Consider the following 27,726-nt stretch of genomic DNA (forward strand, 5'->3'; position numbering starts at 1 on the left):
TACTGTTTTCCTTAGTGGTTTTACCAATTTACATTCCCACCAACGGTGTAGGAGGGTTCTCTTTTCTTCACACCCTCTCCAGCACATGTTATTTGAAGACTTATTAATGATAACCATTCTGACTGGTGTGAGGTAGTACCTCATTGTGATTTTTGATTTGCATTTCTCTAATAGTTAGTGATGTTGAGCATTTTTTCATGTGCCTGTTGGCCACCCCTATGCCTTGTTGGAGAACTGTCTAATTAGGTCTTCTGCCTATTTTTCAATTGGGTTGTTTGTTTTTTTTGCTGTTGAGTTACTTGAGTTGTGTGTTTTGAAGATTAAGCCCTTGTTGCTTGCATCATTTGCAACTATTTTCTCCTGTTCCATAGGTTTTCTTTTCATTTTGGGGGGGGGAGGGTGCGTGTTTCTTGTTGTGCAAAAATTTCTAAGTTTTGATTAGGTCCCATTGGTTTATTTTTGTTTTTATTTCTATTGCCTTGGGAGACTGGCCTAAGAAAGCCTTTGTGTGATTCATGTCAGAGAATGTTTTGCCTATGTCCTCTTCTAGGAGTTTTATGGTGTCTTTTTTGTTTGTTTGATGGATTGTATAACTTAATGACAATATAAACAGCATAGTTTTGTTATTTTTCCTTTAAAAAGACTAAAGCAAAAATGATTCAAAGCTAACAAAAACTCTGGTGTCTTATGTTTAAGTCTTTAAGCCATTTTGAGTTTATTTTTGTGCATGGTGTGAGGGTGTGTTCTAGTTTCATTGATTTACATGTGGCTGTCCAGTTTTCCCAGCACAACTTACTGAAAAGATTGTCTTTTCCCCGTTTTATATTCTTACCTCCTATGTCAAATATCAATTGAACATAGGTGTCCACGTTTATTTCTGGGCTCTCTATTCTGTTCCATTGGTCTGTATGTCTGTTTTTGGACTGGTACCACATTGTCTTGATTATTGTAGCTTTGTAATATTGTCTGAAGTCTGGAAGAGTTATGCTTCCTGCTTGGTTTTTGTTCCTCATAACTGCTTTGGCAATTCTGGGTCTTTTATGGTTCCATATAAATTTTTGGATTGTTTGTTCCTAGTTCTGTGAAAAATGTCATGGGTAATTTGATAGGGATTGTATTGAATCTGTAGATTGCTTTGGGTAGTATGACCATATTAACAATATTAATTTTTCTATAGCATTGAGAACTATGTCTAGATACTTACATTGCAACACAATGGGAGGAAAATGTATACATGTATGTGTAACTTAGTCCCCATGCTGTACAGCAGAAAAAAAAATCTTCTAATGCAGGAGCATGGAATATCTTTCCATTTCTTTGAATCCTCTCTAATTTCCTTGATTAATGTCTTATAGTTCTCAGTGTATAAGTCTTAAACTTCCTTGGTCAGGTTTATTCCTAGGTATTTAATTTTTGGTGGTGTGATTTTAAAAAGCATTGTATTTTTATATTCCTTTTTTAATATTTCACTGTTAGTATCCAGAAATGCAACTGATTTCTTCTTGATGTTTTACAAAGAATTTTTATTTGATTTATGTACATGTTTACCATTTTTATTTCTAAATATTTTATTTTTGAATTATGTATATACATATGTGTGACTGGGTCACCTTGCTGTACATTACATTAATTGCTTTAAAAAGTAAATTTATTATTTTTTATTTAATGATTTTTTTCCATTGTACCTGGCTTACAGTGTTCTGTCAATATTCTACTGTACAGCAAGGTAGTCACACATACACACAGTCTTTTTTCTCACATTATCATGCTCTATCATAAGTGGCTAGATATAGTTCTCAGTGCTATACAGCAGAATCTCATTGCTTATCCATTCCAAAAGCAATAGTTTCTATACTTCCTATATCTTGATATCTGTTTCCTTTAGATTTGAAAAGTTTTCAGCCATAATTTCTTCAAATGTGTTTTTAATCCTCTTTTCTTTTTCTTCTTCTGGAATCCCTATCATGCATAGATTGGCTTGCTTTGTATTATCCCATAGATGACTTATATTGCACTCATGTTTTTTTCATTTGGTTTTCTGTCTGCTGCCCTGACTGGGTGGTTTCCATTATTCTAACAGGTCACTGATTCATTCCTTTGCATTATTCAGTCTGCTCTTCTGTGCTTTTAACTCAGCTTGTGTCTCTGCAAATGAATTTTCTATTTTTTCTTGGCTCCTCCTTATGTTTTCTAGTTCCTTTCTAAAGTAATCTGCATTTCTGTTCATATCCACTCAATTCTTTCACAGTTCACTCTTAATTCCTTCAGTATTTTCATTATATGCTTTTGAACTCTGTGTCTGTTAGACTGCACAGGTCTGTTTCATTGTTTGCTCCTTCAGGTGAATTCTCCTGTGCTTTTAACTGGGAATGGTTCCTGAGCTGCTTCATTTTGTTTATATTTTTCTTATTCTGTGTGTTTAGGGAAACCAGTTACTATAGTCTTGGAGGGCTATTGGTATGCGAGAGTGCCCCTGGGTATTCTGGGAGGGCTTACCATTTATTTTTGGCATCAGGGCTGCTATTTTTGGATGCTTGCTGTCTCTTTCCTCAGTGTGTGCAGGCTGTTAACCCCTTGATAGGGGGCTGCATGTGCTTCCAGGGAGATGAAGGCAATGGGCAGGGTGAGTAGCCAGTGCCTGCTTGCTGGGCCCTTTTCAGTGGCAAGGATCTGCAGGAAGGTGGTGCAGGCTGCTCCTAGTTGCAGGGCTCTGGGAAGTGACAGTGATGCTCAGGCAGGTGTAGGCAGCACGTGGAGAATTTGGCAGGGGCCTCAGCAGGGTGTGTGCATTCCCAGGGGAGAGCAACAACGGGTGGTGCTTGGCTGCAGGGCCCTCCTTTTTGCAGACCTCTGAGCTGACTGGGGCCAGAGGGGGTGCCTGTCCACGGACCCCTAGTGGTGATGGCCCACGCCCCCCTCTGACATCTGAGATGACAGAGTTTGCCCCCACCCTCTGTAGACCACCCAAGAAGCTCTCCATTGTGCTTAGACCGAGAGGCCTGTGCAAGAGGCACCTGCCACCCCTAGCCCCACCCTTTGTGTGCGCAGAGAAAGATACTCCTATGCCAATCCGCCCCTTCTCCTCTCATCCGCCCCTACAAAGGCGCCTTGATTTTCCTGTGGGCCCAGACCCTCTCCCGGGTTCACTTGGCTGGGGCGCTCCTCTCCCTCGCCCTTCAGGATGTCCCCAACCCTAGTCCTCGTCCCGCAACTGACCTCCAGAGCCTGAGTCTCGGTGCCCAGCCCCTTCCGAGTGTCTCAGGCCGTGGTGTCCTGGGAGGTGGTAGCAGTGGTCTGTGCAGCTGGCTCTCTGCTTTGCCCTCCTCCCTCCAGCGGCTGAACTCGTCTCTGAGGCTTTGCAGTCCCTCGTCTTGGCTGATCGCCCCATCAGTCAGGGGGCGCCTCTCCTCTTTCACAGCTCCCCTCCCAGGAGAGCTAGTCCTGTCCCTACTCCTTTTCCTCCTTTTGTTCTACCCAGTTAGATGGAGGGTTTCTTGCCCTTTTAAGGAGGTTCGAGGTCTGCCAGTGTTCAGGAAATGTTCTATGCAAATCAGTCTACATGTAGATGGGTTTGTTTTTTGCTTTTTTTGAGGAGTTTGTGGGAGGGGAGGCCACATCTCAGTCCTCTGCCATTTTGATCCTGCCTCGAGTAACTATCTCTTTACATTTTAAGCATGGTCAGAGCAGCTTTCAAAAAGCGCTGCCTCACTCCAACATGTGGGTCATTTGGGGGATGCTCTCCACTCTTCTCTTTTCTCTTGAGAATGGGTTATGTCTTCCCTTTTCTTTCATCTATCCAGTTACTCTGGATTGTATCCTGGACACTGGCAGTGATAATATGGAAGAAACTAGATTCTAATGTTCCTACCAAGTACTGATTTTTTAAAATATTTTTATGAGGCACTTAATTGAGCTCAATTGGACTGAGACTGAAAATTCTTTCTTACCTGTGGTTGGCAACTCAAATTTCAATTCAATTCGCTCTGTATTGGCCTGATAAATTTAAGTGTCCTCTGCCTTATATGGCTGAGGACAGAGAAGGCAGCCACACTTCCATATGCCACAGTTGTAGCCATAAAAAGAAAAAAATCCTCGTTCTTATCACATTCTTCATATACAGTCACTTGTTTACATCCATGTCTATCCCCATAAGCTGTGTTTCCCAATTACCTCATGCCAGCTCATGAAATGTTTCATGGATAACTTGTTCTAGCAAACTGGTCAATCTCCAAAATTTGAATTACTTTTTCAAATCCCAAAAATTTTGGAATTTTCTTTTTGTGCTTTGCATAAAGCATATGGCATATGGAAGTTCCCAGCCTAGAGGTTGAATAGGAGCTACGGCTGCCAGCCTACACCACAGCCACAACAACACAGGATTCAAGCTGTGTCTGCAACCTACACCACAGCTCACAGCAATGCTGGATCCTTAACCCACTGAGCGAGGCCAGGGATCGAACCTGCATCCTCATGGATGCTAGTTAGATTAGTTTCCACTGAGGATGACGAGAATTCCCAAGGAGGTAAACTTTATCTAGGGAAATCAATGAAATACATTAGGGTACTGGTGGAATTATTGTTTAATCCTAATTTAATCCACTTCCCAATTGTTGTAAATCAAAAGACAGGGGAGAAGAGAACCTGATGGAGAATATAGATAAAAAACAAACACTTTAATTTCAAGTGAATCACATAATTGGGTTGAATGGGGATTTAAAAAAAAGAACTAGGTGAAGTAACTTTTAAACAAAGTACTTGGTCCATGTATATTTCATCTAATGAGAGAAAGGCCTGTAGAAAAGTTCCTGAGCACGGCCAGGTTTGTTTCTTGCAGTGACATTGTTTGGCTACCTCAAAACTACTTGCCTCACAGTGGAGGACTTAACAAATAGTAAACAGATTGACTGGGAGCCAATTTGACGACTGGAGAAAGAAGTAAACATGGACAAGGGGAGACTAGAAGGAAACACTGAGCAACGTGGGGAGGTTCCCCTGTGGCGCAGTGGCTGAAGGAGGCAGCATTGCCACAGCGGTGGTGTGGGTTTAATCTCTGGCCAAGGGACGTGCATAGGCCACAGGTGTGGCCCAAAAAAGAGCAGCAACAGTTATTGAAATGGAAGGTATCACATTTTGCAGACACACACACACACTGCTATCCCAGACAGACAGATAGACACACAGACACACACACCTATCCCAGTACCAATGAGAACATACAGCACCCAGATCGTGGTTTCCCCGCTCCAAGGATTCAGGGCTCTGTAGAATCCGTGGCTGTAGCAGACAACCTACAGAATAAACCTACTCTTATTGCACCAGAAAACAATTGTTCATGCCGATGATAGAGACACATGAGGGGGAGGGGAAGCTCTTCTAACCGTAGAAAGTCCACTGCTAAATACAGAAGGCAGGATGGAGCAAGAAGGTCACCCTCTTCGATCGTCACAGTAGTTGATGGAGAATATCCACCAATGCTACAACTACTAGGTAAAGGAGTTCCTGCTGTGGCACGGCGGGTTAAGAATCCAACTGCAGCAGCTCAGGTAGCTGCAGGGTTGTGGGTTCGATCCCCAGCCCAGGGCAGTGGGTTAAGGAGGTGGCATGGCCACAGTGGTGGCGTAGGTCGAAACCGTGGCTCAGATTCTACCCCTGCCCTGGGAACTTTCGTGTGCCACAGGTGCGGCTGTAAAACAAACAAGCCCTAGTGAGTGAAGGTTGTGATGATTCCGATTTCCTGGACAACAAAAGAAATGATGTGGAATGGGTGGGACATGTCTTAAGATTAGATGAGGAAATGGGGGGAAATGCTACAAATATAGAGTGAGAAACTGTGGTATTTGAGTAAAGTGATTAGAAAATGTTACAGCAATGCATAAGTCTTAAAATACATTTACAGCAGTTCCTGTCGTGGCTCAGTGGTAACGAACCTGACTAGCATCCACGAAGATGTGGGTTCGATCCTTGGCCTCGCTCAGTGGGTTAGGGATCCAGCACTGCCCGGAGCTGTGGTGTAGGTGACAGACACAGCTTGGAGCCCGTGTGGCTGTGGTATAGGCTGGCAGCTGTAGCTGTGATTCAACCCATAGCCTGGGAACCTCTGTATGCTGTGGGTGCAGCCCTGAAAAGCAAAATCAAAAAACAAAAGTTTACAAATTCTGACACTCCTCTCATGAAGAGGTGGAGTCCATGTTCCCTCCCCTTGCTCCTGAATAGGCTTTTTTTCTTTGTCTTTTTAAGGCCCTCCCAGCAGCCTATGGAACTACCCAGGCCAAGGGTTGAATTGGAGCTGTAGCTGCCGGCCGACACCACAGTCACAGCAACACCAGATCCAAGTTGTGTCTGTGACCTACACAACAGCTAACACCAGATCCTTCACCCACTGAAGGAAGCCAGGGATCGAACCCGCATCCTCATGGATACTAGGCAGGTTCGTTAACCTCTGAGCCATGATGGGAGCTCCTGGATAGGCTTTTCTGACCATTTCAACAGACTGATTGTAGCAGATGGTCTGTTACTTCCAAGATTATATGTATCAGCAAAGGCCACAGTACTTCCGCTGGCTTTTCTTGGCAGATGTTGAGCCACCACGTGGTATCAAGTGGTCATGCTGGGGGCCATGTAGACTTGGAAGCCCCGTGCCAGGGCAGTTTGTGTTTTTGGTGCAGGTACTAGATAAACAGATCTGACTCATTACATTAGACACTCAAAGGATACATGGTTCTGTATCCACCAATATCATTAACTTTGAACTTACCTTTTCTTGGAGTTCCCTGGTAGCTCATTGGGTGGAAGGATCCAAGGTTGTCACTGCTGCGGCACTGGTTTGATCCCCGGCTCAAGAACTTTCTCATGCTGGGGGCATGGCGAAAACCAAACTTTTTCTCACTTGATTCTGCATAGTACTCCACCAAATGGAAACAGGAGTTATTTTGTCAAATCCCACTGATGAATGCAAAGTGTGCTGCCACCCATAATACCATCAGGGGCGTCCTTTGACACATATCCACAACACAGGGTCTCATGGCCTGAGATAAAGCAGTAAGATTTAGCTGTAAGGGATTTTCATGCAGTAATCTTTGTCCTAGTTTTATTGCTTTGATAAAATGGATAATGGTCATGGTAAATTTTCAGAAAGGTAAAGAAAAATCAACCCTCTTGGCCAGAGTAAACCAGGTAGCGTATTAACCAGTATCATTCCACCTACTACCACTAATCACACCCTCAGGGGCACAAGCTTTTATTTCTTGATCAGGCCAGGAAGGCTCTAACCTAGTTTTCTCACAAATGACAGTTCTTTCCCTGTCATTATACATCTGTTACCTTTTTTTTTTTTTTTTTGCTTTTAAGGGCTGTACCCATAGCATATGGAGGTTCCCAGGCTAGGGTCGAACTGAAGCTGCAACTGCCAGCCTATGCCATAGCCACAGCCACATGGGATCCGAGCTGCGTCTGCAACCTACACCACAGCTCACGGCAATGCCAGATGCTTAACCCATTGAGCGAGGCCAGGGATGGAACCCAAAACCTCATGGTTACTAGTCGGATTCGTTTCTGCTGCGCCACAATGGGAACACTGTCTGTATCATGTTTTTCATGATTACGTTAGAATATATTTATACTGATACTTGTTTTTGAATTCAGTATAAGTATCTGTGTACAATCCCTCTTACCTTTTTTTTGGCTGTGCCTCTGGGAGTCCTGGGCCAGGGATTCAACTTGCACCACAGCAGTGACCTGAGCCTCTGCAGTAACAACACTGGATCCTTAACCTGCTGCACCACTGGGGGAGCTCCCAATCCTCACTCCTGCTATAGTTGCCTACAGCCGAACCCCTGAGGCTAGGATTTGCCAGGTCAGATTTTGAAACAGTGAAAGGCTAATGTCGTTCACTCCTACTAAGAGGTGATGAACACACAATGCCAGGTGTACGCATGTGCCAATTAATCTAAATTGCTCCCTTGAAAGAAATCTCAATCAAAATCCAACAGGTATAATGGAAAGAAATAAAAATCATTAAAAAAAAAGCCAACAGGTATCCTTCTACCCTACCCCATTTTAGGGTGGAGTGGGACAAAATTAACATCCTTGATTCCTGCCAAAGCTCTTGACTAGAGGCCTGGCTGAGGACGAGGCAGAGCGAGGACAGTGTGGAGTTGCTGCTGTGGTACAGTGGGATCGGGGTGTCTCTGCAGTGCCAGGACACAGGTTCAAGCCCTGGCCTTGTACGGTGGGTCAAAGGGTCCTGAGTTGTCACAGCTGCAGTGTAGGTCACAACTGTGGCCCAGATCAGACCCCCAGCCCGGGAACTTCACATGCTGCAGGATGGCCAAAAAAGAAAAAACAAACAAACAAAAAAACAAAAAAAAGGCGGGGGGGGGGGGGGGGCGGCAATGTGACCTATGCCTGAATGGAAATAATGAAAAGAAACCAATTAGTTAACAATTCAAGTTTACTAGGAAACCTTTTGTCATTAGTAACTACTTTTAACGGTAAAACCCTACCTTAATGGATCAGGGTTCTAAATTTCCCATCATACAAACTGCAGGAAGGTATCAGGTTAATTTTTTTAAAAAAACCCAGTATTTTTCAGTCTATAAAATACGAACTCATGTTACCAAATAGCAGGCTGCACGCCATGGATGATACTATCCATGGAACCGAGGCTGGAAGGAGGCTGCCAGCCACGCGCAAGTCTCGTCCCCGACTCGGCTCGTGTGGACGGCGCTATGACGTGACCTTTTGTGCTTCAATTAATACATCTCCTGGAATTCATCTTATTAAGGCAACTCACAGGACTTTTTTTGCGTGTGTCATGAATTTAGGAGAGGGAACGGACTAGAATTTTCAAATATTTGTCCTAAGTAGAGCGATTTTTCTCCACTTGATTCAGTAATGGCCAGGCACCTATTAGGAGCCCAGCGCAGGTCTACACAGTAGAGATTCAGTGGTTAAAACAAACAAACAAACAAACAAACAAACCAAAAAAAACCCCAGCCCTCCCCACGTGGAGGTTTTGCTGTCGCTGACACCTGCTGTTGGTCCGCCATCAATACCCTTTTGCTACGGTCCTGCCTGTGCCTCCTAACCTTCATGGAGAGGCTCCCTTCCTCTTGTGCTGCCATCCTGAGAACTGGGGTGTGCGGACAACTGGCTGTATGCATAGGTCTTCTCTCCGCTGTGAAATCCCACCTTTGCCAAGAGTTCGCCTCCCAACTGAATCCCGCAAGGACGGCATTCTCTAGAACTTCTGTCCTGTGATGACGCCGGGAAGGTTCCGACTCTGGAAGGCACGTGTCCCGCTGACCAGCGAGGACTTTCCGAGGGAGGCGACGATGGGAATTCTCCCTGCAGCCCATTCCCCGCCTGCCGCTTCTACAGATTCCCTCCGGCATGGACCCTCTGGTGGTAAACGAGGTGGGACCTCTGGCTGAAGCCCTTGCAGCAGATGTTGCAGATGTAAGGTCTCTCTCCGGTGTGGACCCTCTGATGCGTGTGAAAATGCGAGGCCTGGCTGAAGCCCTTCCCGCACTGCTGACACATGTAGGGCTTCTCGCCCGTGTGCACTCGCTGGTGGGCGCTGAGCCCCGCGCTCCAGCTGAACTCCTTGCCGCAGGCCTCGCATTTGAAGGGCTTTTCTCCCGTGTGAATGATCTGATGGACCTGCAGATTGGACCTCTGGCTGAAGGCCTTCCCACACGTCTCACACGTGTAGGGTTTCTCTCCGGTGTGGACTCTCTGATGGGCCTGGAGATGGGAGGCCTGGCTGAAGCGCTTCTGACACGAGTCACATTTGAAAGGCTTCTCTCCGGTGTGGACGCTCTGATGCGCCTGAAGGTTCGAGGCCTGACTGAAGCCCTTCCCACACTCCTCGCATTTGTAGGGCTTCTCCCCCGTGTGGACCCTCTGGTGGTTGTGAAGATTCAAGCTCCAGTTGAAGCGCTTCCCACACACCTCGCACTTGTAGGGCTTCTCCCCAGTGTGGACCCTCTGATGGGCCTGGAAATACGAGCTCTGGCTGAAGCCCTTCCCGCACACGCTGCACCGAAAGGGCTTCTCCCCAGTGTGGACCCTCTGGTGGCTCTGGAAGCTCGAGGCGGAGCTGAAGCCCTTGCCACACTCCTCGCACTTGTAGGGCTTCTCGCCGGTGTGGACGCGCCGGTGGCTGTGGAGGTTGAAGCTCAGGCTGAAGCACTTGCCGCACTGCTCACACTTGTAGGGCTTCTCCTCCGTGTGGACCCGCTGGTGGGTGTGGAGGTTGGAGCTGCAGCTGAAGCGCTTCCCGCAGTCGGCGCACGTGTAGGGCTTCTCGCCCGTGTGGATCCGCTCGTGGGCCTGCAGGTGGGAGCGCTGCGTGAAGCCCTTGCCACACGCCTCGCACTTGTACGGCTTCTCGCCCGTGTGCACCCGGCAGTGGATGTTGAGGTCCGTGCTGCGGCTGAAGCCCTTCCCGCAGCTCTGGCAGCGGTAGGGCTTCTCCCCTGTGTGGATGGGCAGGTGGGCGTAGAGGTGCGAGGTCTGGTTGAAGCTCTTGCCGCACTCGTGGCACGAATAGGGCTTCTCCCCCGTATGCACGCGCTGGTGGGTCTGCAGGTTGGAGCTCTGGCTGAAGCCCTTCCCGCACTCGTGACACCAGTAGCGCTTCTTGCCCGGGAGGACGCCCTGCGCGATGGGCAGGGCCCGTTCCTGCGCCCGCCGCGGAGGGGCCGGCGCGCCCCGGGGTGCCTGCGGAGGCGCTGCCAGGCCTGGGTGGTCGCCGAAGCCTCTCTGGTGCTCGTCGCATGGGTAGGGGTTCGGCCCCACGGCCATCAGGCTGCGCTGCGCGAGGCGGGGCGCCCAGGCCGCCTCCCCGCCAGGCCCTCGGCCGCCGTGCGCTGTCTCTCTCGGGGGCGCCGGCTCCTCCTCGAGGCGCTGCGGGAGGCCTCGGAGCTCGTGGGCACACGGGGCAAACGCGCAGCATGTGCACCGGCTCGGAGTCTGCGCGCCGCCTCTCGGGTAATTCTGGGCCCCGTTCAGGCAGAGTTTCCGCCAGGGGCCGGGCGCTCGTCCGGCGGGAGATGCTCGGTTTTCAGGAAAGCTGGACCGCTGCTCCCTGAGAGCCAGAGGACAGCTGGCCTCCGTGCAAGCCTGACGGGGGACGCCTGCCGGGCAATGAGGTGGTTTGGGCAAGTGAGACCTCGTTCCTGGAACATTTATCCCCGAGTCTTTTGGACTTTTGGTTGATTCGCTCACAACATGTGTCTTGATTTGGCAGCAGGAAAGCTCTCCCAGCGAAAGGCACCCTACTGCCATCTCAGGAAGTATCTCCATCTCATTCTGATTCCTGCCTCCTGAAGAGGAAAACGAGAATAAGGAACTAAGGATGGAGAGAGTAACATCACCACGATGCTGGATTAGGAAGCTCAGCGCCCTTGCTTCCCCTATGGAAACATGAGATAAACAACCAGAGATGAGGGAAAACGACTTAAGAGTTCTGAAAAAGTCAAAGGTCTGAAGAAACCAAGAGAACACGGAATCCAGAAAAGCCAGGAGTTCGCTGGTGGCACAGCAGGTTCCGTGACACAGGTTGGATCCCAGCGCGAGGTCTGCCCCCATCCCTGGCAGATCTCGTAAGGATGCAGACAGGGGAAAGTCAAGGGCCTGGACCATAAAGTGTCGGCTAGAAGCCAAGAGTCATGAAAGTAATACTAAAAACACCTGATTTACCCAAAAGAATGTGGAAAAGGACAGTGATGAACAAAACAGATGAGATGCCCCGCCAGAAAAGTAAATGTAAATACACCTGTTTCAGTAACTGTGATGTGGAAATGGACTCCCCTGAAATCAAAAGGCAGAAGACAGAGAGCAAGAACCACCTACAGCCGTCAACAAGGGATGTGTTTTAAAGCCAAGTAACCGAAAGAAAAAGGCTAGGATTTCCCTCATGGCTCAGCAGTAATGAACCCAACTAGTATCCATGAGGACTCGGGTTCAACCCCTGGCCTTGCTCGTTGGGTTAAGGATCCCGAGTTGCCGTGGCTGTGGCACAGGCTGGCAGCTGCAGCTCCAATTCTACCCCTAGCCTGGGAACTCCCATATCCACAGGTGTAGCACTTAGGAGGAAAAAAAAAAAAAAAGGAAAAAGGCTAGAGAAAGACCTAACATGGGACTATACCATGCAATGCCTAAAGAAAGCTTGAAGGGCTAAACTAATATCAGACAAAAGACATGATAAAATAGAGGACATTTAATGACAAAAGGGTCAATATAGCAAACAGATGTAACAATTACAAATGTGTAAGGGTCTATCAAGGCATGAAATAAAATCCCCATTTTCTAGTTTCTGCATTCCTTCACCCACCATCATGCACTTAGGAAAAATGATCTTTGTCCCTGGAGGCTTCAGACCTCCTCTTTCTGGAACCTTTGAATATTCAGGCAGCTGGACTTCTTTCAAGAGCCACGCACTAGGGTTTGTCAGTATGAATGTTTTCCCAAGAGGTTACAGCTGTTCCCTGCTGCAAGATCAAGGCCCTCACGGGGGCAAAGAAAGCATTAAAGAACATGTTCCCCTCTTGGGGTATACCTTCCCCAGTCTCCAGTGATCAGGGCACCCGCTTCACTGGGCAAATCCCACGAGCCTTCACGAAAACCTTGCAAACGTCTTGGAATGATCACTATCCCATCAGCCTCAGTCATCAGGCAAGGTCGAGAGAACTAACAAAAAGAAGATTCGGGCAGAGCAAGTGTTAATTACTGGGGATGCTGGGAATTGAGGATGCTCTGATGTCTTTCTTTTCCAGATTTAAGGAGACCTCCCCCGCCTCCGCACACAAACACCTCCCCCTCCCGCGCAAGGCAGGTGCCTGTTTCTGGGCCATGGAATGAACCTGCACCACAGCAGTGAGCCAAGGCACGGCAATGGCAATGCCAGGTCCTTAACCTGCTGCACCACAAGGGAACTCCAAGGAAAACTCTGCCCTGACTTACAGCCATCTGATAAAATGTACCTTTGTGAGCAAGGATGAAACATCAACTTTGCCCTACCTGACACTTCCAGGATTCAGGAAGTCTCAGTGAGTATTCTTTTTTCTTATTTTCGTCAGACTATTATTTGCCTAAGTTCAGTAAGAACTCGTCTCCTTCTAACAGGATACAAGGAGAAACCCTGGTTATCAACAGGCACATGAAAAAAATGCTCGATATCACTAATTATTAGAGAAATACAAATTAAAACTACACTAGTCAGAGTAGCCATCATCGAAAAGTCTACAAATAAGAAATGCTGGAGAGGGTGTGGAGAAAAGGGAACCCCCTCTACACTGCTGGTGGGAATGTACGTTGGTCCAGCCACTATGGAAAACAGTATGGAGGTTCCTCAGAAAACTAAGGATAGAGTTACCATATGATCCAGCACTCTCACTCCTGGGCATATGTCCAGAGGAAACTGTAACTCAGAAAAATGCACATACCTGTGTGTTCCCAGCAGCACTATTCACAAGAGCCAAGACATGGACTCAACTTAATGTTCACTGACAGATGAATGGATTAAGAAGATGGGGTACATATATACAACGGAATAGTACTCAGCCATAAAAAGAATGAAATCATGGCATTTGCAGCAGCATGGATGGACCTAGGATCATACTAACTGAAGTAAGTCAGAACGAGAAAAGACAAATCCCACATGATACCACTTATATATGGAATCCAAAATATAGCACAAATGAACCTATGTACAGAACAGAAAGAGACTCACAGACATAGAGAACAGCTTTGTGGTTGCCGAGAGGAAAGGGACGGACTGGGAGTCTGGGGTTAGCAGGTGTGAGCTGTCAGACAAGATCCCACTGTAGAGCACAGGGAACTATATTCAATGTCCTAGGGTTAAGCCACGATGGAAAATATTTTTTTAAAAAGTGTATATAACTGAATCACTTTGCTCTGTGGCAGAAATTAACATTGTGAATCATCTATACTTCAATTAAAAATTTAAAATAGGAGTTCCCGTCGTGGCGCAGTGGTTAACGAATCCGACTAGGAACCATAAGGTTGCGGGTTCGGTCCCTGCCCTTGCTCAGTGGGTTAACGATCCGGCGTTGCCGTGAGCTGTGGTGTAGGTTGCAGACGCGGCTCGGATCCCGTGTTGCTGTGGCTCTGGTGTAGGCCGGTGGCTACCGCTCCAATTAGACCCCTAGCCTGGGAATCTCCATATGCCGAAAGAGCGGCCAAAGAAATAGCAAAAAGACAAAAAAAAAAAAAATTAAAATAAACTGGCTATGGTACCCAGGCTTTGACTGGAATGTCATATTTGAGAGATGTGCAAAGACTCAGACGTGACCGCCCAGCTTCAAGGAACTGCTTGAAGAAAAGTGACCTGGTGATTTGCTCACAAGGTTCCAGGAAAGCAGCCTTAAAAAAAAGAACCTATAATGGGAGTTCCCTTGGGGCTTGGCAGTTAAGGATTCAGCATTGTCACTGCTGGGGCTCGCGTTCGAGCCCTGGCCTAGGAACTTCTACATACTGCAAGCATAACCAAAAAAAAAAAAAAATTATATAATCACCTTTTTTGCCAGGCTTATAGAAATAATCAGGCCATGTTTAACACAAATAAATTTTACTTCAAGAATCTTTGGTTTAAAAAAAAAAGGGGGGGAGGGAGTAATGGAGAGAAAAAAAATTGTTCACACCTTTGTTTATAGATATTAGATTCTAGCCCTGCTGTCTTGGAGGTTTTGTTACAAACCTGTCAACTGGACTGGACCCTGAATTTTTCTAGTTTCCTCAAATATCTGGTTCTGACTCACCAAATGAAGGCTTCCAATTTTCTCCCACCTCTCTCACTTGGAATCACAAAGAATGAAGACAGCCCTCCAGCCTTATCCGAAGGGACCCCCCCCACCAAGTGCTCCTGCCCCCTGACAACTGCTGGGAACTCGGAGGAACTGAACCCTGGATATCCATCAACAGCTGAGACCCCAGCTGACACCTGGTCTTAGACCAACGCTGGGGACCGCCAAGTCAAAGGGAGACTCCTGCCCATGACATCAGAGCCAGACTTTAAAGGTGAAAGCCTCTCTTCCCTTTGCCCTGACACTGGCCTGCAGAGATTATGCCCTCATCTGCACCCCACCCTGGCCACTGCTAAGGGGGTAACCTCTGAAATTTAGAGTAACTTTTGTTTCAGGCGAGGAGGAGAAAATCTGCTTGAGTGGGCACAGGTGATAGTTCTGGCCAACGAATCCTGTCATGGTGCCAACCTCATGGAAGAAGTTTGTGGCCCAACAGGATTTATCTTGATCTGTGGAGGATGGGGTGAGACCTGGGTCTAGGAGCCAACCTGCAAGAGTTCCCACTGATCAAAGCAGGTGGACAGCAAAATAAACAGCACCATGTTGGACTACAACTCAAAGTGGAAATAAACACACACGTGTCCATACCGATCACGGCAGAGGCAGTAGGTGAGTTCCTGTTGTGGGCAGACACTGAAGTATCTATGGGTGACTTGTGAGACACACTCCAGCCAAAACAAAGGTTGGGGGATAAATAAAAGGGGACCGACAGAAAGATGACACCTATTGAGACAGTATGAACGTATGTGGACTAGGCTGTACTCTTGTTACTTTTTTACTTTAATATTTTCAAACTAAAACATTTAAAGACACTTTAAGGAGAAAAACCAGAAGTTTCTGGTTTTTTTAAGTTTAGACCACACTATAAAGTTACAGTCATCAAAACGGTATGGTACTAACACAAAACTATAAATCAATGGAAGAGGATAGAAAGCCCAGAATTAAACCCATGCACCTACAGTCAACTAATCTATGACAAAGGAGGCAAGAATATACAATGGAGAAAAGACAGTCCCTTCAATAAGTCGTGCTGGGAAAACTGGACAGCCACATGTAAACGATTGAAATTAGAACAGTCCCTAACACCATATACAAAAATAAACTCAAAATGTATTAAAGACAAACTCAAAATGTATTAAAGACCTAAATGTAAGACCAGATACTATGAAACTCTTAGAGGAAAACATAAGCCAAACACTCTGACATAAACCACAGCAATATCTTCTCAGATCCACCTCCTAGAGTAATGACAATAAAAACAAAAATGGGGGAGTTCCCGTCGTGGCGCAGTGGTTAACGAATCTGACTAGGAACCATGAGGTTGCGGGTTCGGTCCCTGCCCTTGCTCAGTGGGTTAACGATCCGGCGTTGCCGTGAGCTGTGGTGTAGGTTGCAGACGCGGCTCGGATCCCGTGTTGCTGTGGCTCTGGTGTAGGCCGGTGGCTATAGCTCCGATTGGACCCCTAGCCTGGGAACCTCCATATGCCGAGGGAGCGGCCCAAGAAATAGCAAAAAGACAAAAAAAAAAAAAGGGACCTAATTAAACTTAATAGTTTTTGCACAGCAAAGGAAACCCTAAACAAAATGAAAAAAATCCACAGAATGAGAGAAAATATTTGCAAGTGAAGCGACTAACAAGGGATTGATGTGCAAAATATATAGCACCTCCTGCAGTTCAATACAAACCCCCCCCAAAACCCACAAACAACCCCATCAAAAAATGGGCACAAGATCTAAACAGACAATTCTCCTAAGATATACAAATGACCAAAAAGTACATGAAAAGATGTTCAACATCACTAATTAGAGAAATGAAAACCAGAACTACTATGAAGTAGCACCTTACACCAGCCAGAATGGCCATCAAAAAGTCTACAAACAATAAATGCTGGAGAGGGTGTGGAGAAAAGGGAACCCTCTTAACACTATTGGTAGGCATATAAATTGGTGCAACCACTATGGAAAACAGTATGGAGATTCCTCAAAAAACTAAAAATAAAATTACCATTTGAGCCAGCAATCCCACTCCTGGGCATCTATCCAGAGGAAACCATGACTCGAAAAGATACATGCACCCCAATGTTCATTGAAGCACTATATACAATAGCCAAGACATGGAAACAACCTAAATGGCCACAGACAGGGGAGTAGATAAAGAAGATGTGGTACATATATATACACAATGGAATTATTACCCGGCCATAAAAAAGAATGAAATAATGGCATTGGCTTCAACATGGATGGACCTAGAAATTATCATGCTAAGTGAAGTCAGACAGTGAGACACAGTCATCATATGCTATCACTTATATATGGAATGTAAAAAAAGATACAATGGGAAAAAAAGGATACAATGAACTTCTTTGCAGAACAGAAACTGACTCACAGACTTTGAAAAAATTATGGCTACCAAAGGAGACATGTTGGGGTGAGGGGGGCAAGATGGGTTGAGGGTTTGGGATGGAAATGTTGTAAAATTGGGTTGTGACGATGGTTGTACAACTGTTAAGTATAATAAAAATTTTAAAAATACTTAGGAATGAACCAAAAAGGTGAAAGACTTATACACTGAAAACTACAAAAAACAAAAACACCAAAAAAACAAAACTGATAAAAGAAATTAAAGAGACACTAAAAAAAAAAAAAATGGAATTGACACCTCATGTTCATAGAATGGGAGATTTAATATTTTGCCACTGCTACCCAAAGGGATCTACAGATTCAATACAATCTCAAAATTCCAACAATAGAATTCCAACAATAGAAAACCCATCCCAATATCCATATCGAATCTCAAGGGAACCCAAATAGCCAAAACAATCTCGAAGAATTAGACAAAAGTAGAGGACTCACACCCTGATTTTAAAACTTATTATAAAGCCACAGCAACCAAAACAGTGTAGAGAGACATTCATACAGACTAAAGGACTAGACCAGAGAGCCCAGAAATAAATATATATGGTTAAATAACTTTTAATAAGGGTGCCCAGACCATTCAATGGGCAAAGGACTGTCTTTTTCAACAAAAGGTTCTGGGAAAACTGTATATTCACATGTGAAAGAATCAAGTTAGACCCTTCTTTACATACACAAATCAATTCAAGAGGCATCAGAGACTTAAACATAAGAGCGAAAACTGTAAAACTCCTAGGAGAAAACAGTTAAAGCTGTATGACCTTGGATTTGGCCATGATTTCTTAGGACCCCAAGGTACAGGCAACAACAAAAAGCACATTTGACTTAATGAAAATTAAAAACTTTATGAAAATTAAAAACATCTGATCAGGGGTTGATACTCCAAACATACAAAGAACTCTTCAAAACAACAAAAGGAAACACTCTGAAAGATAAGCAGAGGACTTGCAGAGACATTTCTCCAAAAATAAACACATGGCCAATAAAGCACAAGAAAAGATGCTGAACATCACTAATCAGAGAAATGCAAATCAAAAATGAGATACCACCTCACACCCATTAGGACAGCTATTTTACATGAAAAGCAAACCAAAAACCAAATCGAATGCTACAACAAACTGGAAGCTTTCTGCCTTCCGGGCGGGGATGGAAAATGGTACGGCCACTACACAACACAGGACGGCAGCTCCTCAAAAAATTGAGAACGAATTACATGACCCAGCATTTCTTCACTGGGTATATACACCAAAGAATGGAAAGCAGAGGCTTTATAACATATCTGTACACCCACATTCGCAGCAGCACAATTCACAATAGCCAAGAGGGGCACACAACACAAATGTCCATCGAGACGAAGAAACTATTCTATATACATACAATGCAGTACTATTCGGCCTTAAGGAAATTCTGACACACGTTGCACCATGGGTGGTCTCGAAGACATGAACGCTAAGTGAAAGAAGCCAGACATGAAAGACAGATATTGCACCGTTCCCCTTTCGTAGCGTACACAGAAGAGTCAAAATCCAGAGAAAGAAGGTGGAGCAGTGATTACTCGGGCCTGAGGGTAAGGGGAGGAGGAGTCGCTTAAGGGGAGTTTCATTTTGGCGAGGTCAAGTTCTGGAGGTGAACAATGTTGATGGTTGTAACAAGTGAATATACGTAGTGCCACTGAGCTGTACACTTAAAAATGGTTAAAAATGGGAGTTCCCATCATGGCTCAGTGGAAACAAATCTGACTAGGAACCGTGAGGTTTCGGGTTTGATCCCTGGCCTCGCTCAGAGGGTCAAGGATCCAGCGTTGCTGGGAGCTGTCATGTAGGCCGCAGATGTGGCTTGGACCTGGTGTTGCTGTGGCTGTGGCGTAGGCCAGTGGCTACAGCTCCGATTAGACCCCTAGCCTGGGAACCTCCATATGCCGCGGCTGCGGCCCCAAAAAGACAAAAAAAAAAGTTAAAATGATAAATTTTGTTACATATATTTTCCCACAATTAAAAAATATATAAATGCTAATAAGTCTGGAGACACCAGGTACTGGAGGGTGAAAGCAAGAGTGACTAGGAGGCAGGTTGGAGGTTTGAGGGGCAGCAGCCTTCCAGCCAGAGAAAAGCCGGCACAGGTCCTCACGCAGAAGCCTAATCCTCATACTTGAGTAAGAGGGCGGAGGAAGGAGGCTGAGGCCTGGCAAAGGGGCCCCTTAATAACCGGCTTTTCTCGCGAGTGAGGCGAGGGCCGGGGAGGGCCTGAAGCAGAGGAGTGAGGTTTTCCGAGGGCCTCTCGGGCTGCTGGGTGGAGCAGAGATGATCCAGAGCAGAGCAGGATAACGGGGCGAGGTGCTCACCTGCATGCCTCCCTCTTTGGGTTTGGAGCTCCGTCCCCCAAAGCCTTTCCTCTCGCTCCAGCTGGGCTATCACATCTGGTTTGGAGGACTGATGCCCTGCGAAACGGCAAAGGTAAGAAAAAGCACCGAACGCTCCTGGTTCCAGGTCCAGGATGGAAGGCTCCGCCCCTCCCCAAAGTTTACTGAACATTTCTGATCAGACCTATAGTAAGAGAGATGTTTCATCTCATTAGAAATAAGATTAATGATTAATAATTAAGTAATACATGCAATGCTGTAAATCAACTAATGCTATAAATCAACTATACCTCCATAACATTTTTTCTTTAAAAGTTGGTAAAGAAAAAAAAAAAAAAAAGATTAAAAGACCCAAGTCTCTCCAAAGTCTGCTGTCATCACCTCTGCCTTGGTCTGATGCACTCTGCTGCAAGCAGCTGCAGTTGTTACAATGGGCACCAGCTTTGTTAAGGGGCTCTGCCGCTGCTACTTTATTCTACTTTGTTACAAGGATGCTGATGTGACTTGCTAAATTAATTTCATGACCCACCAATGATGAGGACCCAGAAGTTTCAAAGAGATATAATGTGAAAGGGGGGGAGCGAGTTTGGGATTAAAAAAAAAGGAGGTGAAATAAGGAACCAGGTGCAGCCAAGCTCCGCTGTTCCTTCACAGTTGTTTATGAAAGACAAACACTTGCCTTGGAACGAAGACTAGAAACATCTTGCCTCTATTTTCCAAAGGGATTGGAAAACTCTGGTCTCTCAGGGATCCTAAAACCTTGAGATCCCTGGTGACCTAGGATCCTGTGTTGTCACTGCCCTGATCCAGGTTCAATTCCTGCTTGAGGTCCTTTTGCATGCTGCAGGCTCCCCACGACCAAGAAATCCCTGGCCCCAAATGTCAGTAGTGCAGAGGTTGGGAAACTCTGCCCAAGGGGATGAAGCCAAGTCACAGGGCGCCCATCCTCACCCACTGAGAGAAGGTTCTGGAAGTTCTCCAGCATCACGTCCCGGTACAGCTTCCTCTGGGCAAGGTCCAGCAGCCCCAGCTCCTCCTCCGTAAAGACCACACACACATCCGTGAAGGTCACTGCCTCCTAGGACAGCAAACACATGTAGCCACAATCTGCCAACCGAGCACCCCTGGGGTGCGGGCAACTGTTCCAGGTTTAAGCAGCCTGAACAACTCTCTCTTTTTTTTTTTTTTTTTAAGGCGATTGTCTCTGCTTCCCCTTCCACCATCACACCAGAGATGCTGGGTGGGATGGAGGAAGGAATGAAAAGATAAACTTTAAAAGTCTTCTGTACATGCAAACTAGTCCTTTATGTAGCTGCGTCTCTAGAACTGTCATTGTTACACGACGGCATACACACGTTTAAAATTCCAAAGTACCAAATTTTGTAAGAAATTTTGACCCAAGTCAAATTTTGACCCAAGTCCCACAGTATCCAACAGTGCCCATGTCCTCCTCTCACTGGGCAAGTACCACTCTGTGTCCATGCTTGCCAATCTAACCTGCCTTCAGTTCCTCTGCGGGCAGGTACGGACTTTGTTCGGTCTCAGGGACGTGCTCTATCTGTCAATGGCAGGAGTATTCATTCACTGTCAGGGTTAAGAGGAAAGGCTTTGGAGACTGGCTGTCTCGGTCCACACTCGAAGGCTCCGTCCATTACTTGCTGTGGGACCTTGGACACGTCACCCGACTTCTCAATACCTCGATTTCCCCATCTGTACAAGAGCACATCTCCCAGGGTACTTGAGGGGATTACATGAGCGTATGCCAGGATTTAGGACGGTACCTGAGACATACTAAGTACACGATACACGTCAGCCAGCACTGTTACCGTCAGCATTATTCACGGCTGCATGCTATTTCAACAAAGTGAAAATAGATTTTAACCATTCCCAATAATTCACTAACAAGATTTTAAACTTAATAATGCTGCCAAAAAACAAATCTTTTTTCACATAGACCTCAGCCAACTGTCTGGTAATTTCCTGAGGACAAGTTCCATGAAGTGGCAACGGCACTGTCAAGACATGTGCACCTTTGCTAGTAAAACGGCAATTTTCCCAATTAACTTCTCCCATAACAGAGCAAAAGTGGTCCGATTTTCCATACTCTGGTCCAAATTGGACATTAACTCAGTCAAGTCTTGGGTAAGTTGGGAGTTTCATCATGCTCAGTGGTAACGAACCCAACCTAGCATCCATGAGGATGCGGGTTCGATCCCTGGCCTCAACCAGTGCATTAAGGATCTGGCGTTGCCATGAGCTGGTGCAGACCAGCAGCTGCAGTTCTGACTTGACCCCTAGCCTGGGAATTTCCATATGCTGTGGGTGTGACCCTAAAAAGCAAAACAAAAACAAAAAAAACCCCAAATCCTGGGTAAGTTGGTGATTAAAAAACAGTTTTAAAATTTTCCATTTAGGAGTTCCCGTCGTGGCGCAGCGGTTAACGAATCCGACTAGGAACCATGAGGTTGCGGGTTCTATCCCTGCCCTTGCTCAGTGGGTTAACGATCCGGCGTTGCCATGAGCTGTGGCGTAGGTTGCAGACACAGCTCGGATCCCGCGTTGCTGTGGCTCTGGCGTAGGCCGGTGGCTACAGCTCCAATTCGACCCCTAGCCTGGGAACCTCCATATGCCGGGAGCGGCCCAAGATATAGCAAAAAAGACAACAACAACAACAAAAAATTTCCATTTAATTTCATCAAAACAGCTCTTTTGATATTTTTCCCCATGTAGTGCCTGTTCATGTCCTTTGCTCATGATTCTATTAAGGTATCTTATGCATCGGTAAGAGTCTTGATTAAGCTTTTTCTAGCAGGCATAAATTCCCACCCTCACCCCCTACTCCTGTTTCCTAGTTTCTCATGACTTTGAATGTGGTGTTCTCCTTTATGAAAATTAAAATTATTTCTCGGATTCTCGTTGTGGCTCAGCGGTAATGAACCCAATTAGTATCCGTGAGGATGAAAGTTCGATCCCTGGCCTTGCTCAGTGGGTTAAGGATCCGGTGTTTCTGTGAGCTGTGGTGTAGGTTGCAGATGAGGCTGGGATCCAGTGTTGCTGTGGCTGTGGTGTAGGCCAGTGGCTACAGCTCAGATTCGACCCCTAGCCTGGGAACTTTCATATGCCTCGGGTGTGGCCCTAAAAAGACAGAATAATAACATAAAATAATTTCTGTAAAGACTTTGCTCATCTCTGCAATTGTTTTGGCTAAAGTCCTGGGCCTCTATGCATTTAGTAACTTGTTGACACATCTGGCAAAGAAGAGACAGGCACTAAGAAAAGGAGCCAGGGGAGCGGCAGCGTTATTTTTGGAGTCCTCCACCCACCAGCCAAGCCAGCCAGACATACAATGGGGCCTCGGGGCCCCAAATGGAGTAGCCTCTTGGTCTGAGTCTCTCCACTTATACTCACTGGACACTTGAAAGTCCTGGCTCAGGCAGTGGAAACTTTCCTGTCAGCTGGGGACGGAGAGGATTTTAATAGGTATCTGAACGCTCACAAATCTGTTCATGTTAAAATGCAGATAAGACCATCTGTGTCCTTACACAGCTGCTCCAAGGGATAAATGCCAGGCAAGTCCCTACTGCTACTAGACTTTTCAGACTTTTTAAAATATACTAACACGAGGAGTTCCCGCTATAGTGGCCCAGGTTCGATCCCTAGCCCAGCACAGCTGCCTATGAAGCTCCCCAGCCAGGGATTGAATCCAACCCGGATCTGCAACCTACGCCACAACCGAAGCAATGTCGAATCCTTAACCCACTGTGCTAGGCTAAGGATTGAACTGCTGCCTCCACAGAGACAAGCTGGACCATTAAGCCACCATGCCAGAGTGGGAACTCCAAAAATACCTATTAATTTTGAATGGATAAACAACAAGGTCCTATTATATAGCACAGGGAACTACATTCAGTATCCTATGATAAATCATAATGGAAACGGATGTGAAAAATAATATATGAATGTATAACTGATTCACAGCAGAAATTAACACAACACTATAAATCAACTATACTTTAATAATTTTTTTTAAAAAATCTATTAATTTTCACACCGTTATTTGGCAATAAAAAGCAAGGGCCTGCCACACAACAGTTCAAGTAACTTTGGTCCCCTTTTAACCTTCCTGAACAGAAAAATGTGTTCAGTCTTTGTGGGAGGAGATATCATTTTAAGAAACAGAAAAGCAAGCCCGACTTACCTGGAACTTGGTCATTGTCCCCCCCCTCTTCCTTCCGGGGAACAGCAGAGTTCTGGGAAGGCAAAACTGGGGAAGGGAAAGAAAGCCACCATAAGAGAGGGGCCGGGGATGCTGCCTGTCAACATGGCACTTCATGTGACCAGGAAGAGGGGGCCCTCTCTCTAGGCAAGCTCAGTGACGACATAACCCAGTGAGAACAGGGGCTGGATTCCAGCTTCCCCTGGGCCCCTTCGACAGCTGCCTTAGTGCATGAACAATTAGTCAAGAGCCCTGGAGCTCCTACTGTGGCACAAGGGGTTCAGCAGCATCTTGGAAGCCCCTGGGACGCGGGTTTGATCCCCGGTCTGGCACAGTAAGTCAGGGATCTGGCATTGTCCCAGCTGCGGCTTAAGTCGAGACTGTGGCTCACATCTGATCCCTGGCCCATATGCCATGGGGAGGGGGCTAAAAATGACAAAACAACAACAACAACAACAAACACTTCTAACCCAAGTGCTTCTCATAGCTCCCAGATTATTCCTGAGGCTGGTTATCCGAAGAAATGAGAGGCAGACAGGCAGTACAACTTGATGAGGCCCAAATTCTAGAATTTCTAATTATTACTCCTACTTACTAGTAGCATAAATCTTGAGCAAGTTATTACTGCTATTATTAACATTATTATTCTGGCATGCAGAAGTTCCCGGGCCTCGGGAACTCGTGCCACAGCAGTGACCCAAGCTGCTGCAGTGACAGTGCCAGATCCTTAACTTGCTCAGCCACAAGAGAACTCCTTGAGCAAGTTATCCATCTCTCTGGGCCTCACACCTGTCACCTGCAAATGGGCCTAATGGTGCCAGTATTCCCCGCTTCCTGCAGCTTCAGACAAGGAGACGCTCTTCTGATTCCTAAGACTGCCTCTGCGAATAGGTTTTACAGAAAACAAATCTTAAGAAACACACAATTCAAGAGATGATTGTTCTGCCCCCTGAGTTACCCTTACCCTCAGGCAAAAAGTCTAATTCCGACTTGTGGTCTCACAGGTCATTTGTGCTGTCATTAATGAAAGTTATGGAGTTCTTGTCATGGCTCAGTGGTTAACAAATCCGACTAGAAACCATGAGGTTGCGGGTTCGATCCCTGGCCTTGCTCAGTGTGTTGGGGATCCGGCGTTGCTGTGAGCTGGGGTGTAGGCTGCAGACATGGCTCGGATCTGGCGTTGCTGTGGCTCTGGCATAGGCTGGTGGCTACAGCTCTGATTGGACCCCTGGCCAGGGAACCTCCAAATGCCACGGGAGCAGCCCTAAAAATGGCAAAAAAAAAAAAAAAAAAGAAAAAAGGAAGTTAAATGGCCATGGACTTTTTTCTTTTAATAGGTATAACTGCGTGCATGTGTTCTGAAGCTGAAGGAGCACAACAAAGTTTTTTTCACCCCTGTGCACGAAGATAAACAATGACTAATAAAAAGTTAAGACTAGAGTTCCCCTCCTGTTGCAGCAGAAACAATCCAACTAGGAACCATGAGGTTGCAGGTTCAATTCCTGACCTTGATCAGTGGGTTAAGGTTCCAGCATTGCCGTGAGCTGTGGTGTAGATCACAGGCTCAGCTTGGATCTGGCATTGCTGTGGCTGTGGCTCTGGCGTAGGCCAGCAGCTACAGCTCCGATTAGACCCCTAGCCTGGGAACCTCCATATGCCTCGAGAGTGGCCCTAAAATTACAAAAAAAAAAAAAAAGAAAAAAAGAAGAAGAAAAAGAAATCGGATTGCATTTAAATGAACAACACCGACATGGGATTTTTGTTTGTTTGTTTCGTTTTTTTTTTTTTTTCCCAGGCCTCATTACACTGCAGGCACTCTGCAAAGCCGTGATCAAAATCATCTCTGCCTGGGATAAACCACAGAGGACTTCTCCCAGGATCTAGCTGAAGGTAACTGTCCTTCCTAAACAAGAAAGAGTCCAGGACTTCTCCCAGGATCTAGCTGAAGGTAACTGTCCTTCCTAAACAAGAAAGAGTCCAGGAATCCAGGAACAGGCGCACATCAGTCATCTGGGAAGGGACAGTGGACTGGAGCTGGACCTCCGACCCGCATTCCGGCTCACAGGACCTTTCCAACAACAGGACGCCTGAATGTTATAACGGAATTCGTGGTAATACCCAACGTTCTACCATGCACTAGGCACTGTTTTCAAGCTTTTCAAATACAATCTCACTTAATTCTCAAAAGAGCACTATTGGAAAAGAAGTAATCTGAGGAAACTGAGAGAGAGATTAAGTAACCTGCCCAACAACCGGCCGCAAGAAAAGAGAGTCAACTGGTAAGTCCAGGGAGGCTGGGGGAGCGGACAGCGCCAAGACCCTCAAACTCGATACAGGACGCGAGCCCACCCCCGACGCCGGAGGTCCGCCGCGAGGATGCACACCGGGGTCGCTGCCCCCGCCTTCCCTGCCCCAGGAGCCGAGGACTGGGTCTCCACTAGCTCCACGCAGAGGCCGAGAAGACAAGGAGGGCTCACAGGGACGCGGGGTTAACTCACCTCACTGGGAGTAATCTCGGCGCTGACCTCGCCTTCCCGGAGCGGAAGTGCCTCCGGCTACACACAGTTCCCGGACTACACTTCCCAGAATCTCCAAGCGGAAGCGCCTCGGATTCCACGCATAACCTGGACTACATTTCCCAGAATGAAGTTCGGGTGACTGCACTTCCCACCAGCTGTCTTGGTTTTGGCAGAACAGCCGATTCGGATTTAGAGTCAGTTCTCCGGTGCTGAAACTGTCAGAATTTCTTTTCGTTTTATTCATTTCCTAAAGTCACGAGAAAATAATGTAAGCAGGCAGTTTTCCGGGGTAGCAGTAGCTACAGATTTTTTAAATTCGCTGTATAAGAGAGAAAAGTGAGGCTTGCACTACGAAAATAAAAACCCAACATTTTTAGCAGAGGCAAAGGGTAAACTGAAAAATGGGAAACGTAAAAGTGACCTAGGCTGAGCTGCTTAACACAGAATTTAACGCTGGCTTTCAAACTTGTTTCCAAAGCCGGTTTTCCAAATATCAGCGATGACAGCTGTTAGACAAAAACGCAGTTTATTGCCTACTGCTGTAAGGGAAAACGCCACCTCTGCCGAGCTTCACGCACCTTGACAAAGTGTCGGCGGAGACAGGAAGACGACGTTGGGACTGACTGAGATTTAGAAGTTTGGCATAAGGCGGGTTTTTAAATGCAAAAGACTTGATTGGGATTGCGTAACGGTTTTGACGTTGCTGGGCAGGATTGGTGGAACAGCAAGGATTTACAGGTGAGGTACCTACAGGTGCAAACTGTAGATACTTTAAGGAGATGGAAGACCTGATGGGTGCTTGTGAAAGTTCCCTCTAATAAACAATCAATCAATTTGCTTGAGTTGGAATCTCCTGGAGTAGTTAAAGTATGCTAATAATATGTAATAATACCGTGTTAAGGTACACAGTAAATCGTGGGAGGGAAGGTAGGTCAGTAGGAAGCCTTGAATTTCTGTGTCCAAGCTGTCCAAGCTGTGTGTCTTGGGGAAAGGGGAGGGACTGGAATAGTGTTTTGACTCCCTTGCTCCCTTTACTCGGCAAGGCACCAAAGGGCTCTTGACAGTGTTTTTGTAGAAAGAGTTGTTCCTTCCAATATTGCTAAAAATTTGCAAAAAGGCTATGTATACACATTGATTGGCCAATAAAAGATAAATATCTTGAATTTCATTTAAAAAATGGTTGTCATGGCAAAGGAAAGCAGCTCCACTGAAGGAAATTTAAGAAAAAAAATACATATATATTTTTGTCTTTTTGCCTTTTCTAGGGCTGCTCCTGCAGCATATGGAGGTTCCCAGACTAGGGGTCTAATCGGAGCTGTAGCCACTGGTCTACACCACAGCCACAGCAACTCGGGATCTGGGCCGCGTCTGCAACCTACTCCACAGCTC

At 46.2% G+C, this 27,726-nt stretch overlaps 1 protein-coding gene across 5 annotated transcripts; it reads right to left on the bottom strand.

Moving 5' to 3' along the window:
- Positions 1-8,431: 8,431 nt before the first annotated feature.
- Positions 8,432-26,399, bottom strand: ZNF235 (zinc finger protein 235). 5 transcript variants are annotated; one of them, XM_047788983.1, is made up of 5 exons: positions 26,317-26,399; positions 23,801-23,866; positions 20,554-20,677; positions 19,585-19,680; positions 8,432-11,327 (listed from the first exon to the last, which is right to left on the bottom strand). In XM_047788983.1, exons 2-5 carry the CDS (start codon positions 23,813-23,815, stop codon positions 9,373-9,375), a joined length of 2,190 nt encoding a protein of 729 aa, XP_047644939.1. In that variant the 5' UTR covers positions 23,816-23,866; positions 26,317-26,399; the 3' UTR covers positions 8,432-9,372. The 5 variants fall into 5 exon arrangements, with proteins under 5 accessions (XP_047644939.1, XP_047644938.1, XP_047644940.1 ...); XM_047788982.1 differs by having other exon boundaries at positions 20,554-20,680; XM_047788984.1 differs by lacking the exon at positions 26,317-26,399 and adding an exon at positions 23,011-23,057 and having other exon boundaries at positions 20,554-20,680.
- Positions 26,400-27,726: the final 1,327 nt, after the last annotated feature.

Source organism: Phacochoerus africanus, chromosome 8 (genome assembly GCF_016906955.1).
Source record: "Phacochoerus africanus isolate WHEZ1 chromosome 8, ROS_Pafr_v1, whole genome shotgun sequence".
Taxonomy (NCBI): Eukaryota; Metazoa; Chordata; class Mammalia; order Artiodactyla; family Suidae; genus Phacochoerus; species Phacochoerus africanus.

Bases quoted from the DNA above. Each gene is read 5' to 3' on its own strand.
- ZNF235 (XM_047788982.1), bottom strand. The intron at 19,681-20,553 runs GTGAGGATGGGC...GCCGTTTCGCAG, and splicing joins CCAGAACCTTCTCTCAGTGG to GGCATCAGTCCTCCAAACCA. The intron at 11,328-19,584 runs GTGAGCACCTCG...TTTCCTCTTCAG, and splicing joins CCAAAGAGGGAGGCATGCAG to GAGGCAGGAATCAGAATGAG.